At 37.2% G+C, this 17,459-nt stretch overlaps 1 protein-coding gene across 1 annotated transcript in view; it reads right to left on the reverse strand.

The window, feature by feature from the left end:
* Pros1 (protein S) overlaps positions 1-17,459 on the reverse strand; it is a 59,443-nt gene that overhangs the window by 28,065 nt on the left and 13,919 nt on the right. The window contains exons 3-8 of the mRNA XM_008832250.3: positions 13,854-13,940; positions 12,210-12,332; positions 11,980-12,111; positions 7,409-7,534; positions 3,912-4,033; positions 817-932 (exon numbers count right to left, since the gene is read on the reverse strand). Of these exons, the coding sequence (XP_008830472.1) occupies positions 817-932; positions 3,912-4,033; positions 7,409-7,534; positions 11,980-12,111; positions 12,210-12,332; positions 13,854-13,940 (706 nt within the window). The remainder of the gene's footprint in view (positions 1-816; positions 933-3,911; positions 4,034-7,408; positions 7,535-11,979; positions 12,112-12,209; positions 12,333-13,853; positions 13,941-17,459) is intronic.

The following is a 17,459-nucleotide window of genomic DNA, read 5'->3' on the forward strand; positions in this document are numbered from 1 at the left end:
CACACATTTTAACATTTTTCTCTCTCATTACTATTATTCTTATAGGTAAGGACCGAATCTAATATAATTCATTATAAAAGAGCATTTACTTTGAGATGTGCATGTGCAAAACCAGAGATGGAGGTAAGCAGAATGCTCAAGGAACACATGTAAATAAATTTTAGAAAAACATTCAATGCTCTGTCATGAAAAAAATTCTATAAATTTAGTTTAATTGTTTAGCTATTGAATAGCTTCAAATGTATTTCCTTCCCATGATTACAAAAATGTTACTATTTATTGCTTCTACTTTCTAGAATGTATGCTTTGAGAAAATGTGACACAATAAAATATAACTGTAAAATGCAAACAATTACACATTCACTAGTCAGTCTAACTACAGGAGTAACAGATAAAGTATTCAGATTGCTGAATTAAGTAAACATTTCTTCAAAATGCTACTTAAGCATTCTTATTAATTTTCCTTATTAACTTTTAATATAACAATACTCCAGCAATACATTGGGTACTATCGCTTACTTTTTTATGATGCATAAAAGAACAGTGAAAATTTCACATACATTAGATTTCCTTTCCCAGCTCCTTAGTAAATATGTTCTCACGGGGAAATGGAAAATGATGAGGTAGAATAAATAAATTCACATTTGGAAGGTCAGCCTTGATTCACTTGAAAAGGCTGTATTATGAAAATTGCATGTGTGAAGGAATTGTTGATAGACCTAAGTTATCTGAGAACACAAATCCATACCTGTCAGTGTCCTCTTCTGTCCTTGCCCACATGACCTCTAGGAATTCCCACTAACATTAGTTCCTCACCTGGTGATTTCTGGCAAACGAAAACTTAAATATAAAACAACTCCTGCAAACTGCTCAGCCAAGTAAAGTAATTCATAATTTTTGTCAAGGTCCAAGGGAAGGCACACTGGAATATCCTGGAGAGAAGGAAACAAAGTGCAAAGGTTATTTGCCTGGTGTTTGTCAGGTTGTTGCTCCTTTCTTTAGCTTCTAATGTTCCCTCTGAAATACACTGAAATTGTATTTCAAATATCTTTGGAAATAAAACAGCAATATCTGTCACTTCTTTGTAAAACCCATTCATACAACCTCCAAAATATGTGTGTTTTAAAGTTTCAGTATTTGTGGCTTTCAATTTTGTTTTTACTATTTTCTTCAGATAACTCAGTACAAAATATAACCTTTTACTTCAAGTATATTTATCTTCAATAAACTGTACAATGCCTCCCATGAAAATATCTGGAAATTATTCATTCATATATCAAGAAAAAATGTTGTGAGCAAGAATGTGTTATATAGACACTAAGTGGAATTCTGACAGGTCTTGAGGAATAAATTATCATCTCAATCTCTAAAAAATTACATGAAAATAATTCAAAGTCATACCATCTCTTTACAACTATTTGTTTCTTAAAAGTGAAAATGAACATTAAAGTGGCAAGTTGTCTAGGGATAAGTTCTTGGCTTCAGATAAGGACACTTTGAGATGAATTACACACAGTATTAAATAGAAAAAAAATCATTGCATAACAAGTCCAAGGTAGATAGTAATATGCATGATAGAACATATCCAAAATAATAAAGGACTAAATTATAAAAGAAGATATTCCCACAGCATGACCTTCCAATTAAGTCACCCCAGAATTGTTACCTGTGCTAACTTTCTGATCTTTCTTCACCTGGGGGTAGCATGACTGTTGTGCTTTTCTAGGCATGTACTGATTCATATTGTTAACATACATACTTAGTTATGTGTCCACACAGTGATATCATTACTTAGGAATTTTAAATAGCTTGCATCATAATCATACATAATTTCACCTTTATGTGTTTAAAATCAAAGATGCAAAAATGGGAAGGTCACATATGATCTTATTATTTCTAAAAGAGGGATGGGGTGGGTCAGGTGTTCACTTATTTATTCAGTGGAGGAAAAATTAAAACTTTGCTTCAACATTGAATTCCTGGGTCAATTACCATTGAATTTTGGATGCTGAAAAGCATTTCTGAGACATACAGATGAATAGTATAGGTTTCTGAAATTTGATATATCTAAACTCACTAAATCCTATTGTGACAAAGTTGTTTCCATGGAAAATTTGTGAACTTTTACAAGTACAAACATGCTTTGGGCAAACTTGCCAGAATATAACAGAGAGACAGTGGAAATGTTTTCATTGAAATTTCTATGCAATTTACTATGAAATATACTTTTTACTCAAAGAGCAGTATTAATAATGCCAGTTTTTCTTGGAATCTTCAATAAATTTATGCTTTGCATTCTGTAAATGTGAGCACTATAGATAAGTATTCTCTGAAATGTAATCCTGCCTTTTTATTTTTAACTAGCCACATTTTTATTTTATTTTAATTTATGTGTATCAGTGTATTACCTGCATGTATATAAGTGCACCCATATCATGCAATGCCCAGAGAGGTCAGAACAGGGCATTGAATTTACTGGAACTGGAGTTACAGATGGTTGTTAACCACCATGTTGGTGCTGGGAACAGAACCCAGGTCTTCTGCAAGAGCAGATAGTGCTCTTAACTACTAAGTCCTTAATTTTTAAAAAACACATTTATTGATTAATTAATTTATTTATCTATTTTTGTGTGTGTTCGTGTGTGTGCATGCAGATGTGTGTGGGCACATATGTGCCACAGTGCATATGTGGAAGTGAAGACAACTGTGGGAGCTGGTTATCTCCTTCCATCACATGAGGTTCAGGGATTGAGATTGGGTCTTTAGGCTTGGTACCAATCACCTTTACTCACTGAGTCATTTCCCAGGTCCCCTCAACCACAACATTTCCTCAGTGTTTACAACTTACATGACCATGGCTAGTAAACTGATTGTGAATTGTAGCCTGTGTCGACTATGGCAATTATTATAGAAAATCTGCATATTCTTGGCTTACTTCTGCTTTATGGAAATAAATACCAATCCAGACAGATAATTGGGTGTGAGAAGGATTAGACATTGGACATGGACCCCTCCTTCATAATCAGAAGCTTGTGAAACCAAGGACTGGAACTGCAGGATTCTAATTACTGGCCTGAGGAGCAGGACCTGGGTCCTATCTCTGACCCTGGGAAGAGATCCCAAATTGCAGGGAGGCCATTACTTGATTAACTACCTAAGCCTGGTTCCAGAATCCTAAGCCTTCCAAGATTATTTTCTAGCTGGAGGCTTTCTGATAAAGAACAAAGGCTTACCAGTGCCTCCTCAAGTGACAGTCACACCAACGGGACTCTCAATTACCTGGGCAGGAAAATGGACCTCAGGAAAGCAGTCTGCTCCAGAGGTTTTATAAATCATTTAAAAAAAGACTAGTCAGGGTGGTGGTTCATGCCTTTAATTCCAGCACTCACTCCTCAGTCAGGAGATAGAGACAAATGGATCTCTGTGAGGTGGAGGCAAGCCTGGTCTATATAACAAGTTCCAGGCTACAAGGACATATTGTCTCAAAACAAAACAAAATAAACAACAACCAAAAAATATGACTAAGGTGTAAATAAAGAACAATGTTCTGTCTGACTATTGTCCACTCTTGCTCTCGGAGTGTGCTTTCCCATTTTGTATAAATTATCTTCTATATTGCACTCTAAATCTCAACTGAATTCTTTGAATGAGAATTGCAAGGTGGAAGAGGGGGATCCTGGCAACAACTGAATCTCATTTCAGAAAGGAAGAGTTTTTCATTTTAAAAATGTTTACCTCTGGCTGGGCGTGGTGGTGCACGCCTTTAATCCCAGCACTCGGGAGGCAGAGGCAGGCGGATCTCTGTAAGTTCAAGGCCAGCCTGGTCTACACAGTGAGTTCCAGGACAGCTGGGGGCTATAGGGAAACCCTGTCTCAACAAGACCAAAAAAAAAAAAAAAAAAAAAGTTTACCTCACAACTCTTCTCATCTGTGGAAAGTTTGAATCCTTTCTTCCCATCACAGTAACAAGAGTAGTGTCCGGGATGATTGACACAAAGTTGGTCACATATGTTCTCAGAGCATTCATCCACATCTGAGGTTAAGAAAGGATAAAACTTCATAGCTTCAAAATGCTCAATCCAAAAGGCATAGGACTCATTCCTTAGGAGAAGAAACCCCATGACAGCATATCTAAACATGTGACCTAGAAATTTAAAGGAGCTACAAGTGCAATTCTTATTTATACACTTTAACTAATTTTATAATTTGCAGTGATTAATAATAGTGTAATAATTATTCTAATTTTCAGATTTTCAACTTGAAGAAAATGATTTAGGGTCTCAACTGTCATCTCTGATTACATGAATTTCATTAAAATTACCTCCCAATTCTTTGCTTTGACAATAGAGAAATAAGGTAAAAGAGAAGAAATTATAAAGGGAAATGGAATACAAGTGAAGATAAGGAAGAAAAGACAGTGAAAGACAGGGAATTAAAAAATGAGTTTCACCAAACTCAAAGCTAATGCAATGGATGAAATGAGAATATCAAAAACATCTGATTTCTCATAATGCAATAATTGACAGTGCTAAAAAAGTTAAAGACATATTAATGTTATTTGTTTTTTCAAAATCTCACTGTGGGCTGGGTATGGAGGCACATGCCTTTACTGCCAGCTCTTGGGACACAAAGGCAGGCAAATCTCTGTGGGTTCAAGGCCAGCCTGGTCTATATAGTGAGTTCCAAGCCAGCTGGGGCTACACAGTGAGACCCTGTCTCAGACAAAGCAAAACCTCACTGTGGTATTACCATCCATATTTTGGAATCTTCTAACTGATCTCTTTCTCCAAGCTACACTTTGTAATAATATGTCAAGCTAAAGGCTACAGTCTACTTCAGGACTATATAACATCCTTGACATTTTCATTGGATACACGCTACAATCTTTGAAAATTTCTAAAATCATAAATGCTATCATGTAATGTTATTATAAAGTACTTTATAATATATTCCCAAAGTAAGTGATTCTTTGAATGCATTAAAATTGTATAATATAGGATTAACTAAGATATACATGTATTCAAGTACAAATCTTTTTTAAAACTCTGTCACTTAGCAAATAAAGCTATAATATAGTCACTAAAAATAGCTAGTAATAATGGTGAGTACAGAAGATAGGAACTGGTAAGGCAGTTTAGGAACAGGGACCTTGATTCCTGTCCTTGACCAGAAACTAGAAATATCCTGGGTTTATCTTGATTGGAGGGCAGAAATGTCAGAAGTATTTGGAGACCCAGTTGCCAGTATGATTTCTTCTTATCTTTCTTCTCCTTTTACACAACTGCCTAGAAGCTATACATGTGACCAAAACTAGTTCAGACACCTGTAGTGGAGAGGCTTAGGGTCACTTCCTGGGTGGGTCAAATGGATTGACAAGCTCACTACCTGTTCCCCAACATAGTTTCTGCATAAGTCCTATAAAAAGACCCTAAATTAGCAGTCCAGTGGTAGCCATCTCTGGGTCTGCTCCTGCTCTACAGAAGCTCATCTTGCTTTCTTTCTCTTAAATGCCTACCTAAGAGTCTTTAATAAACTCCTTTCAAAAACATACCCTCCCTCTGGTCTGTGAAACTCATTCTTTGAACTCATATGATAGGACCTGGAGCCATGACTGATGGAGGACCTGTGTAACTGTGAGCTTCCAGAAGACTAACTCCCAAGTTAAGTCTATCTGAGCCCGGAAAACCTCTGTCACATTCAAAGATCTGTTTTTCTGTTTCAATAAATCTGCAAATTCCTGGAGTTCCCTATAATAATTTCAATGAGAAGGAATAGGAGACTAGAAAACGATACAGGGGATGTTTGGGGTAGAAGTAAAACAACAAAGTTTCAAAAGAATCTTAAATAATAATAAAAAGTCTACTATAAAATCACTATAATGATTCATTTTTGTCAACTTGACACAAACTAGTGGTACTCAGAAAAGAGGAACCTCAGCTGAAGAATTTTCTCTATGTCTGTGGGGCATTTTCATGATTACTAATGTAGGTAGGAGGGCTCAGCCCACTTTGGGTGATACTATCCCTAGGTAGGAGTACCTGGCTTATATAGGAAAGGTAGCTGAGCAAGTCAAGAGAAGAAACTACTAAACATTCCTCTGAGGTCTCTGCTTCAGTTCCTGTCTGACTTCCTTCAAAGAGACACTTTCCTTCCCCAAGCTGCTTTTTGGTCATGGTGTTTTAGCACAACTAAACAAACTGGAACAATCCTTGATCCATTTACTTAAATTAAGAGACAGAAAAGCTTCTTGGGTTTTCGGGGATCATCTGTAATAAGGTAAACCAATGAGAGAGAGCATACCATTGACTAGCTCAGAGTTTCTGTTTGGGGTAATGAAAAAGTTTTGGAAATAGTTGTAACACAATGCGGTCTACAAACTATGAATTAATTAGAACCACTGAGCTCTCTGCTTAAAACTAGTTACAAGACATTCATTATGTTCTACTGTTGATTTGATTAGTTTCAGACATGACATTAATTTCATTTTTAGATATTAAAACATTTTTAAAAGATGTGAGATAATTTGTACACGAATTATTTGAAAAACTAAAACCAAAAACAAATATAATGATTTTAAGCTACCTGAGGCATCCATACCACCACCATGGAAACCTAAGAAGGGACAGCAGCTTCCTCCAGGAGCTGACATCATTGATCAGTAATTTTCAGCTTTCTAGAGCTCCATTATTATATCAGCCATGATGACAGAAAATGTCATTTATCTTTTTATTTTATTTTGTTTATTTACTTAATGTGCATGTGTATGTATGCCTGAGGGTATACATGTATACCACATGCATACAGGTGCCCACAGAGACCAGAAGAAGGTGTTTGATCCCATACAACTGAAGTTACAGGCAATTTTGAGCCACCTAGAGTGGAAGTTGTGAACTAAACCAAAGTCGTCTGCAAGAGCAGCAAGTGCTGCTGAGCCATCTCTTCAGTCCCTGCTTCACATTTTAGAATGAACTATATGTGTACAGAAAATGAATGAAAAGCTTTGGAATAAAGCCTAATACTTTTAAGAAGGCTTGTAGTTTCACTCCCATAATTTATGCTTGTGTCAATCTTTTTTATGTAGGTTTTTCCCTTCAAATGCAAGTATTCTGTATCTTTTAATATTATCTATACAAAAAAGCATTAGTTTTCCTTTTATAACAAAGAGAGATCTCCAGTTTTTATAAAGCCTAAAATACTAAATGGAATGTGTAATATTACATATAATGACCATGGGTCTTACATAATACTTTTATACCAGAAGGAAGCCAGTACATAATGGTCAATGGTTGGTCACCAAATTTACCAAGCTATATAATGGATTAGTAAAAGGAATGATTTTTTTTCAAATATCATCTCAGGGTTCAAACCCACCCTGTTCACCATGTGCAATGAAGTCACTATATTCTACCTTCACAAGATTTTGATGAGGGATCATATCTGTAGCCTTCAGGACATTCACATTCAAAGTCTCCTGGGACATTTTTGCACTGAGCCGTTCCACAAACATTTGGCTTTATAGAACATTCATCCAGATCTATAAATAAAAACAATATGTTAAAAGGAAAACATTTTTTCAATATCACATAACCATTTATTTGTTTCTTGTATCTAATTATACAGATATAACACATAATACTAAGACTATATTGTAGCCTTGGAACAGAAAAATAATGATGTTTTAGTTTCATAAATATGATTTTTATATAAATGAATTGGGAATACAATTGATGTTCATTTATAGATCTATAACAGAAAGACAGGGACTCAACCACTTTCTTATGTACCAGACTAAAGTGCAAAACCACATGAAAGAAGAGGCTCAGCCATATTTTTAATACTTGTTAAAATGTTCTTCTAAATTTTTACTTCTGAAGTTTGGTCTAGAAGTAGATTCACATTTTAGGTCAAATATTTAGCAAATGAGAGCACTCACTTATTTTTTTCTTTGGAAGCAGACAAGTATCTAATTTATTCACCCTTATTGTTGCCTAAATTATTCAATAGTGATTTACATTTAAGATTAAACTGAATAAAGTCTAAAGGTATTTCTAAAACCACATTTAATCCACTGTCTTTTTAGTGATAGAATAATATTCTAGAAATTTCAAGTGCATTTATTATATTACATAGTACAGTAGGAAGCAAAATGTTGATTGAAACTAGTTACTAGATAAGCATTTACAAGGAAACCAGAACAAGTAAGAAAAGTAGTTCTACAAAGATGCAATCATTGGTGAACTTTTTACAGCTACATTCACTGGAGGAAGGCAGATTTGAAATGGGAAATGCATCTTCAACTTTGAAAACCTGGAAAGTTTTTGCTCTGCAGATGAATAGAGGAAATTTTAGGCATTGTTCTATTTGAAGTAACTTACTCCTATATAATGAAATCCCTTGTGGTAATAAAATGTTTCTACATCTTGCCTGTATCAATGCCAATGTTTTAAGTCTGAGGTTGTACATTATATTTTTTAAATATTACCAATGAGAGAAACCACAAAAATACCTATGATCTCTAGTATTTCTTACAATTTAATATGAATCCTCAATTAAGTCAAAATAAAAAAAAATTAAATATTAGGGGCTGGAGACATGACTCAGCAGTTAAGAGCACTGACTGTACTTACTAAGGACCCAGGCTCAGTTTTCACCTCCCTCATGGCAACTAACAACTGTCCCTAACTGTAGTTCCAATGCCCTCTTCTGGTCTCTGCAGGCATTGCATACACATGTACACTTACATACACACAGGCAAAACACTCACACACACAATATAAATAATAATTTAGCCAGGCATGGTGGCACACGCCTTTAATCCTAGCACTCGGGAGGCAGAGGCAGATGGATCTCTGTGAGTTCAAGGCCAGTCTGGTTTATATAGTGAGTTCCAGGACAGCTGGGACTACAGGGAGACCCTGTCTCAAAAAGGCCAAAATAAATAAATAAATAAATTAATTAATTAATTAAAAAACTTTAGACACTAAAAAATCTATAAAATCAAGATCTTAGCAGACTGCCAGAGACTGCCTGTTCCCACCTCCCCCTGGCATAGGGGCTAGGAACTCAGCCTGAGAGTGCCAGGATCCTGCCTCCACATAGTGAAGGCTTTGAGAAGGAACTGACATTGATTTCATCTGCTCCAAGAATTATCAAAGTGCCTGAAAGTAAATCCTGAATCCATCACTCTTGAGTCCAGCCTTGGCAGACAAAAGAAAAATGAGGAGGACCCAACAGAGGGATGCTTTCAGAAGCCCTTGTCAAGAAACTCCAATGGACTCTCATATGAACATTTGAAATTTACCCTGTTCTGACTTTTTTCTAGTTCTCTGTCTAGAACTTGTAATGCTAATTACTCTTGCCTTTACTTCTCCTTTATATCTCCTATTCACCAGTTAAGGACTTTCTTTTCCACTTACAGATAAGAGTTATGTAATTTGGGAGTCTTTTAGGTAGACCCACTGAAAGGGTACCCTTGCTTCACCTTGTGTTCCCGGTCCACATTGAAGAAGCCAGAGCAGTCTGCATCCAGATTCCCTATCTGCAAGTTGGGTAACCTCTTTAGAGGATGGCGTGATATGATTAGGAGCTAGGAATTGGCTAGGCAGTTAGGGTAAAAAGACCCAAAGGAAAGGTAGCCAGTTTCTTGGCTAAAAGTCAAAATGTCCTTGGGCCTCTTAGCAACATACTCTGTTCCAAAGGCCAAAAATGTCCAAAGTATTTAGGAGCGCTTATCTAATCCTTAAAATATTTTAGGGCTACCTTTTCAGAGGGGGGAATGTTAGAGTAGCAAAAGGCCCCATTAAAAAAAAAAAAGAAGAGTACATGAATTTATCAGAAAAAAGTGATGGGAAGATATGGGAGGAGTTGGAGGGGAGGGAGTTGGCATGGATTTGAATAAAACACCTTATATGCATGTATCAAATTCTCAATAAATTATTTTTAATATTGGGTGAAGAAACATATTTGCAGGGTTATACAGGAATAAGTGATTTAACATATGAAAAAAAATTATAAAATTGGGCTGGAGAGATGGCTCAGCAGTTAAGAGCACTGGCTGCTCTTACAGAGGACCTGGGTTCAATTCCCAGCCAGCTAACAACTGTCCATAACTCCAGTTCCAGGGAATTCAACACCTTCTTCTGAGCTCCCTGGGCATTGCATGACATGGGTGCACTTACACGCATGAAGGCAATACACTCATACGCATAAAATTTTTAAAAATTAATTTTTAAAAAAGCCATAAAAGTAGGGCTGGAGAAATGGCTCAGTTGTTTAGAGAACTGGCTGCTCTTGCAGAAGACCCAGGTTCGCATCCAGCAACAAATAACTGTCTGTAACCCTAGTTCCAGAGTATCCATCACCCTCTTCTGGCCTCCACAACACAGGTGCACTTATATACATGCAGGCACAACACTCATACACATAAAAAATTATAGTTTTTAAAAACTATGTATTTTTTGAAAGTTATAAAATCCATATTTTTAGAAGAAAGCAAACACATAAATTTCTTGTTTTAGGAATATCTGTAAGGAAGTATAGAAATGATGTGAATTTAGATAAGGCATATTGATGCAATGGCTCTACACTGACAACTAAAGCCTAGTGAAGTTTCAGACTTTTCATATTCAAGAAAGTCTTGCCAATCTGATTCCATGTAAAACAGGTCTTGGCCAAGGTCCCACTGTAAATAGTTTTATACATATTTTTCTAAAAGTTCTGTGCTCTCTTGATTATTACAGATAAAATACTATACAAATGAAAAATTAGAGAATGATGTTCTATTCATTTTGATTTTGGTATCACTAAGAACTGAACCCAGGACCCCTCACATGCTAAGTAAGCACTCCACCACGGTGTCACAGAGAATTGAACCCAGGACCTCTCACATACTAAATAAGCACTTCACCACTGAGCTGCAGTCTCGGCAGTATTCTTACTTTTGTGTGTTTTGATTTGTTTCTTTGAGATGGTCTTCCTATAGTCCCAGCTGGTCTGGAAATTGCTGCGTAAAAACCAGGCTGGCCTTGATCTCACAGAGTTCCATCTGTCTCTGCCTCCTGAGTGCTGAGATTGAAGGTGTGTGCCACCACACCCTGTCTCTTTTCTTTTCTTTAAAAGATTTTTATTTTTTAATTAAATTAAATTAAATTTTGTTTTATGTGTATGAGTGTTTTGCCTATTTGTATGCTAAGTGCATCCATGTCCTACAGTGCCTACAGAGGCCAGAAGTGGGTGTTAGATCCCTTGGAACTAGAGTTTAGTTAAAGGTTTGTAATAGCAGTTAAAGCAGTCAAACAAAGGAAAAAGTGTGCCAAGTGGAAAAAAAAAAAAAAAAGGAAACCTTGAGAGACAAGGATTCATAGAGAAAGCCAAAGAAAGTGTACTAGCAAAATGACAGAGATTATTTCAATCTGATGAAAAAAAAAAACTTATGGCCAATGATGCAATATTCAATATATACAGAGAAAGAAAAGCAGATATTCTTTCTTTCTTGAAATGAAATGAGGTGCAAAATGAAAGATTATATTAGAAATCAGAAAGATTTCTGAAAGGAAAGATACATAAAAGAAGAGGTTATTAAGAGTCACGGTAGATTTCTCTATGTAGTTCATCTCACTGCAACAGTAGAAATGATATTAGCTGGTGTCTGGAAACAGGATAAACAATGTTTTTGCCAAGTCAGTAGCACTGAAGCCTCTATTAGGAAATGCTTTTTTATTTTGACTTATTAAATTGTTTCTTGAAGGGCGCACTCATGCTTGTGCACACACAGGAAGAAAACAAAATACTCTTGTTATCATTAGCATGAAAGAAAACACACTCCCATGGCATTACAAGGCTTTAAGACAGCCGGAGCTGCATATTTCCTGCTAGTGCCTCTGACCAGAGTGTTTTTCAATAATTTCCTAGAGAAATTCCTCTAACTGGATTTTGTTCCTTCAGAGTGAATGCATTTGTATTCTGCTTCCATGATCTTACCTTTACAGTCTTTTTTATTTGGAAGGATAACAAAACCAATTCCACAGGAGCAGTGGTAACTTCCAGGAGTATTATCACAAATCTGGCTGCAACCTCCATTTAAATTTGAGGGATCTTTGCATTCATTTATATCTAAAAAGGGGAAATAAGTTGTTTTTAAAGTAATATCACCTTCAGAGAACTTGTCTTCTGGCCATTCTGGATAAGCTTGATGGATTTATTATACATACCAAATTCACACCTCTGTCCTTGCCAGCCTGGTTTGCAGATGCAGGTGAAGGCAGCTTGGCCGTCTTTGCAGATCAGGTACCCATCTTCATTGCATGGCAGAGGGTTACATTGGTCTGGAATGGCTGAAGGAAACAGACTTTATTTAATTCTTAGCCAAGAAAAAGGAATGGCAGAAATCATGAAGTAAAACTGCAAACTATTGACAGAATCTGCTATATGAAGCTATAACCAGTGAAAATACATCTCTTTCATCTCTCATTAAAAACTGAGTCCATGGTTGGGGATATAGAGAGTGCTTACCTAGCATGCACAAAGCCCTGGTTTGATCCCGAGCATTGTATAAACCTACTATAATAAAACGCCTGTAATTTCAGCACTCAGGAAGTAGGATAGACAGAAGATCAAAATTCAAGGTCTTCTTTGCTTAAATTTCTAGTTTAGGGGCAGTCTGGGCTATAAAAGACTCTATCTCAAACTAAGAAACAAAAACAAAAAAGGAAAAGAAAAAAAGCTGGGTATGGTGGTACACACCTTTAACCCCAGCACTCAGGAGGCAGAGGCAGGCTGATCTCTAAGTTGAAGGCCAGCCTGGTTTACATAGCATGTTCCAGACCAGCCAGGGCTACATATTGAGACCCTGTCTCAAAAAACAAAACAGAAAAGTAAAAAGAAAAAGAGAAAGCAAGTCCACTCAATGACTCCTTACAGTTATTTTTATAGCCGTGTTATTTGATGACATTACTTTTATATTCTAAGTATATATACATGTTTTATAATTGTAATGCAGTTTTCTTTTCAAATACTTCACTTTGTTTGATTCTACTAACAGTTCCATGAGGCAGGCAGAAAAAACAAACTACTCTCAACATGACAACAAAAGAATTCAATGATTCCAATTTGGATTAAGATGGAGTAAAAGAGACCTGCTTCTAGCTTATTGTCTTAAATAAGTAGAACTCTTGTTAAAATACATGAAATAATGGTTTTCAAATGAGTAGCAAAAAACTGTGATGAGTTAATGAAAGGAATTGAGGCCTGCAATCACTGTCTTCCTAGCAAACCCTGTATAAATCCAGACAATAAAAGCTACTTTGATTCACCTATTTTTCACAATTACATTACTGGTTCGAAAAAATAATAATAATAATAAGCATGGCTCTCCTTTGACCTATGAAACCTGAAACCACAGCCAAAATAAATGTTAGAAATAACATTTCTGACTTCAGCAGGACTTGAGGCCTACTACTGATGGACACTGCTCTGCTTAAACATTAAGGGAAAGATTCATTTTAAGTAATACAGCATTTACAACTGAAAAATATGCTTTCATATGTAGTTTGAAAATATGTCTTTGCTGGGCCTATCACCCTTCAACGGCTCACTTACTGATTTTTTAAAATATTAGTTCATCCCCCCTCATGGTGGTGCAGGCCTTTGATCCCAGCACTCGGGGGGCAGAGGCAGGAGGATCTCTGTGAGTTCAAGGCCAGCCTGATCTACATAGTGAGTTCCAGGACAGTTGGGGCTACAGGGAGACCCTGTCTCAAAAAGACAAAAGAAGAAAGTTGGTTTATCTCAACATGGTATATTTTCCTTACAAGGTTTATATTTTGTTTATTTTTAATAAACAATAGAGGTCTTACCATTGACACAACTCCTGAGGTCAGGATAAATGCTAATTGACTGACGTGCAGCAGAGAAGAGACCAGCTCGGAACGCACCTAGACAACCTGGAAAAAAAAAGAAGAAAACCACATAATTTTAGAGTTGCTACACAGGTCTAATCTGAAGTCATGGTAGAATTATCCTAAAAGACTAGATGTTTATTTTTCCGTGGTTTCACAAGATTTAGTCTGCAAAATGCCAATCTGAATGTTTCTGTCTCCCCTTTTTTCTATCAAAGTTTAAAAAAACTTCTCAACTAAAATGAAGATGCTTTTGAGCTCCAGGTAAGTGTATCCGCTTCAGCCTATACATTTTAAATAAGATGGGCAAGGCAGGGTATTTTTTCATAGCTGATGGTTCCTGTACAACTATTTCACTTCCCTTGTCTAAGAGTATCTACGTCCCCAAAAGGCCTGGTTCCTCCGAGGGGTGGGGCCTGCTGCGGAAAATTGACCGCTTAGAGTTAGCCATGGAAGGAGGGGCTTTTGATACCGTCTGGTGAAGCGTTGAGTGTCCGCCTTTGTAAGTTACTCGATTTCCCCCCATCCAAGATTAAAAGGAAAAATTCAAATAAAAATATATTATATGGTTTGTCTAATAGCACCCAGAGCAAGAGATCCTGAGGAGAGTGAGGGCAGGTCAAACAGAGAGTGGGAAGGAGAAATTTTAGTGGGACAGTATCTTATCTAAAATACACTTTAATGAACACTAAATATGAAAATATTCTATGATAGGTAAGTAGATTGAGTAGAAGTGAACATATTCTCCAAATTATCACTCATCTAATATCATATGACAGTGCTGGTAACATAGGGAGCATATTTGGATATAATTTATTAAGATTTATTTTTATTTACTTAGTGTGTTTGTATATATACATGTGGAGGTCAGAGGACAACTTTTGGGGAGTGAGCACTCCTTCCTCCTTATTTTTGAGGCAAGGTCTCTCGTCGTTTCTGTCACTGTGCTGCACACCAGAGTTTCTGGTCGATTTTCTGATCTCTGCCTCCCATCTCTAGGTGTTCTAGGACTGCAGACCTGAGTCACCACATTGGGCCTTTTTCAACTTGGGTTATAGATATTATACTCAGATGGTCAGGGTTGTACAGCAAGCACTTTTGCCCACTCAAGCTATCTTACTGGTCCCTGGGATGTATTTTTAAAATAAAAAATGTTCCACTTGTTATCCACTGAGGGCCTTAAAGGTGAAAGGTTGCCAGGTTATGACAAAGGAAAGTGTCTGGGATGTTTGACATGTTTCCTTTCCTCCTGAAAGAATGGATTACTACAGTTTAGAGTGAACCAAAAAGGGTTGGGATTAGGGGGTGCTCTGTAGCTTGACATTTAAATTTTAGAATTTTAGTTTCCTCTTATATAATGTTAATTTGTACTGGTATATATTCACATATTTTTAGGGCTACTTATCAAAACACCTTGCATTTTGAATAATTTATTTCATTGAATAATTGAATAATTTAGTTCCAGGATGTTCCTTCCACAGCATCTGAAAATTATTTTGTCAGCACTGATATAATTTGCTACTCTGTCAGCTAGAAATAGCCAACTCATTCTTTCATTGTGTAAACAATCCATTTCAAAATGTATCTTCTTTTTGTCATGGTTTATTTCAATTAAATCTTGAGCACACTGAGCATCTTCTATCATATTGGCCCTGCTTTCAGTAATACTTGAAAATAAAGTCCTTGTCAGCATGTTCACCTCTCAAGAAGTTTGCCTTAAAAACCCTACCAAAGCCAGGTCTAAGGCATGGCTTTGGTGACACTCAGACATACTGTCTTTGAGAAAGACTTTCAGAAGACATAGAAAAGCCAGAGCATGATTAAACAGAACTTTGAACTCTGAAAAGTCCAGCAGCAAACATTCATTGATCAAGTTCCTTTGGTAGAAGAAAGGTGCTGCCTCTGCACGTCGTCCTGCTTAATTCTCTCACTGCACTTCTGGTTTCAGGTAGCTGGTTCTGTTGCAATCCTGCCATCTGTGCCCTATTTGTGTTACTTTCTATAACCGAACCAACTTTTTCCTAAAAGAAGGTTTTGCTTGTATTATTGTTCTGCCCTCCTGAGTTCTTGTTTTCTTAGACTGTTGAATATATGACTTATATTTCCTATCAGAAAATGAACTATATTCCAAAATTCATTCAGATCTGTATAAATTGTCCCTTTTGCAATTATTCTACAGTCAGCCTGTTTGGCCTTCCTTTCAAAAGGATTTGACAAATTTCTACGTGCATAAAAACATTTGACATCATCTGGAATGTCCAATTAGCTTTCTGTATCACTCCAGGCAACATGAAGTTAATCTCAGTACCAGATTATATATTTCTGACATGTGTCACGTCATTTTTCAGCCTCCAGTTTTAACAGTTTAAATGTGAGCTTTTCCTTTATCTGAACACTTCATGATTTTGTCTTGTGTAGAATACCTTGCCATACATAAATCTATATTATGTTTTGTGAAAAAAAAATTATCTAGATATAACTGTGTGTCAAGAAAACCTTGGCACTGGTGAGAGTCACTGGTATTACTTGATAGGACTTCAGATCATCTGGAGATGTTAGCTGGGAAGAACTTCTTCCCTGAGCTTTTGCAGGATGTCCCTTGGGTAGGCTTACCTTTTTTATTGATTTTTTTATAAGAACTCCTTGTGTACCCTTGGTTTCAAATTCATGATCCTCCCGCTTCAGCCTACAGAGTGATGGGATGGCAGGATACATCACCATACCTGTCTTAGGTCTAAACTTTCTATTTCTTATTAGACACCAACTGAATCCATTTGTTGCCCTAATTTTTAAATCAAAAGCATTTTCTTCATTATCAACATCGAAAGAAATGACCTGGTCAGGGTTTCTTTCCTTCTATCTGTCAAATCTTTTTTTCCTTGGTGCTTGTCTCTCTGGTTCATTATCAAAAGTAATTCTTACTCTGCTTCCCTGGACCTGCACCACCGGCTAACTCCCCTGGCCTGCTCTCCTATCCTCAGACCTCTTGGGGTGGGTCTATCGCGGAGCCCTCCACGACTTGACTCCCCCGGCCTCATTCGCCCTTCCATTTCCCCCGCTATTCTCTGCTCCTGGTTTGGGCCTTGCGCCATTCCTGGTCTTGGGTCCCCAGACACCTGGGGAACCGGTGCTGCTTCCTGATCCTTTTCACCCAGGCCAGCTGGGTGCCTTCCTTGGACCCCAGGAGCACTGCCTCTGGAACCGCCCCGCCCTCACCTCCCTCTACTTCCCTGGTCCTGCAACACCCGCCAGCCTTTTTCTGGGGCTGAAAGCCTCTTTCTGGGGCTCCGAGGCTTACCTTTCCTGTCCCTGATCCTTTGCATCCAGTACAACCCAGCTACTCAATCCACTCCCTGGGAAATCTTGGGGCTTCTTCCCACCCCATCTGCCTTTGCATCCCTGCGTGGCACAGCCATGGCCAGGATCTCAGGTCAGTCCAACACCCAAGTTCCTGAGGCAAAAATCATTCTTAGAAGATTCCAGACCTAAGAAGAAAGTCTATAAACTTGTAACCCACATTGGAATTGGGCCACCGCGGAACTCCTGAAGACAAAATCAATCCGG

This window comes from Nannospalax galili, unplaced genomic scaffold (genome assembly GCF_000622305.1).
Source record: "Nannospalax galili isolate Female #2095 unplaced genomic scaffold, S.galili_v1.0 scaffold293, whole genome shotgun sequence".
In the NCBI taxonomy this organism is placed as follows: domain Eukaryota; kingdom Metazoa; phylum Chordata; class Mammalia; order Rodentia; family Spalacidae; genus Nannospalax; species Nannospalax galili.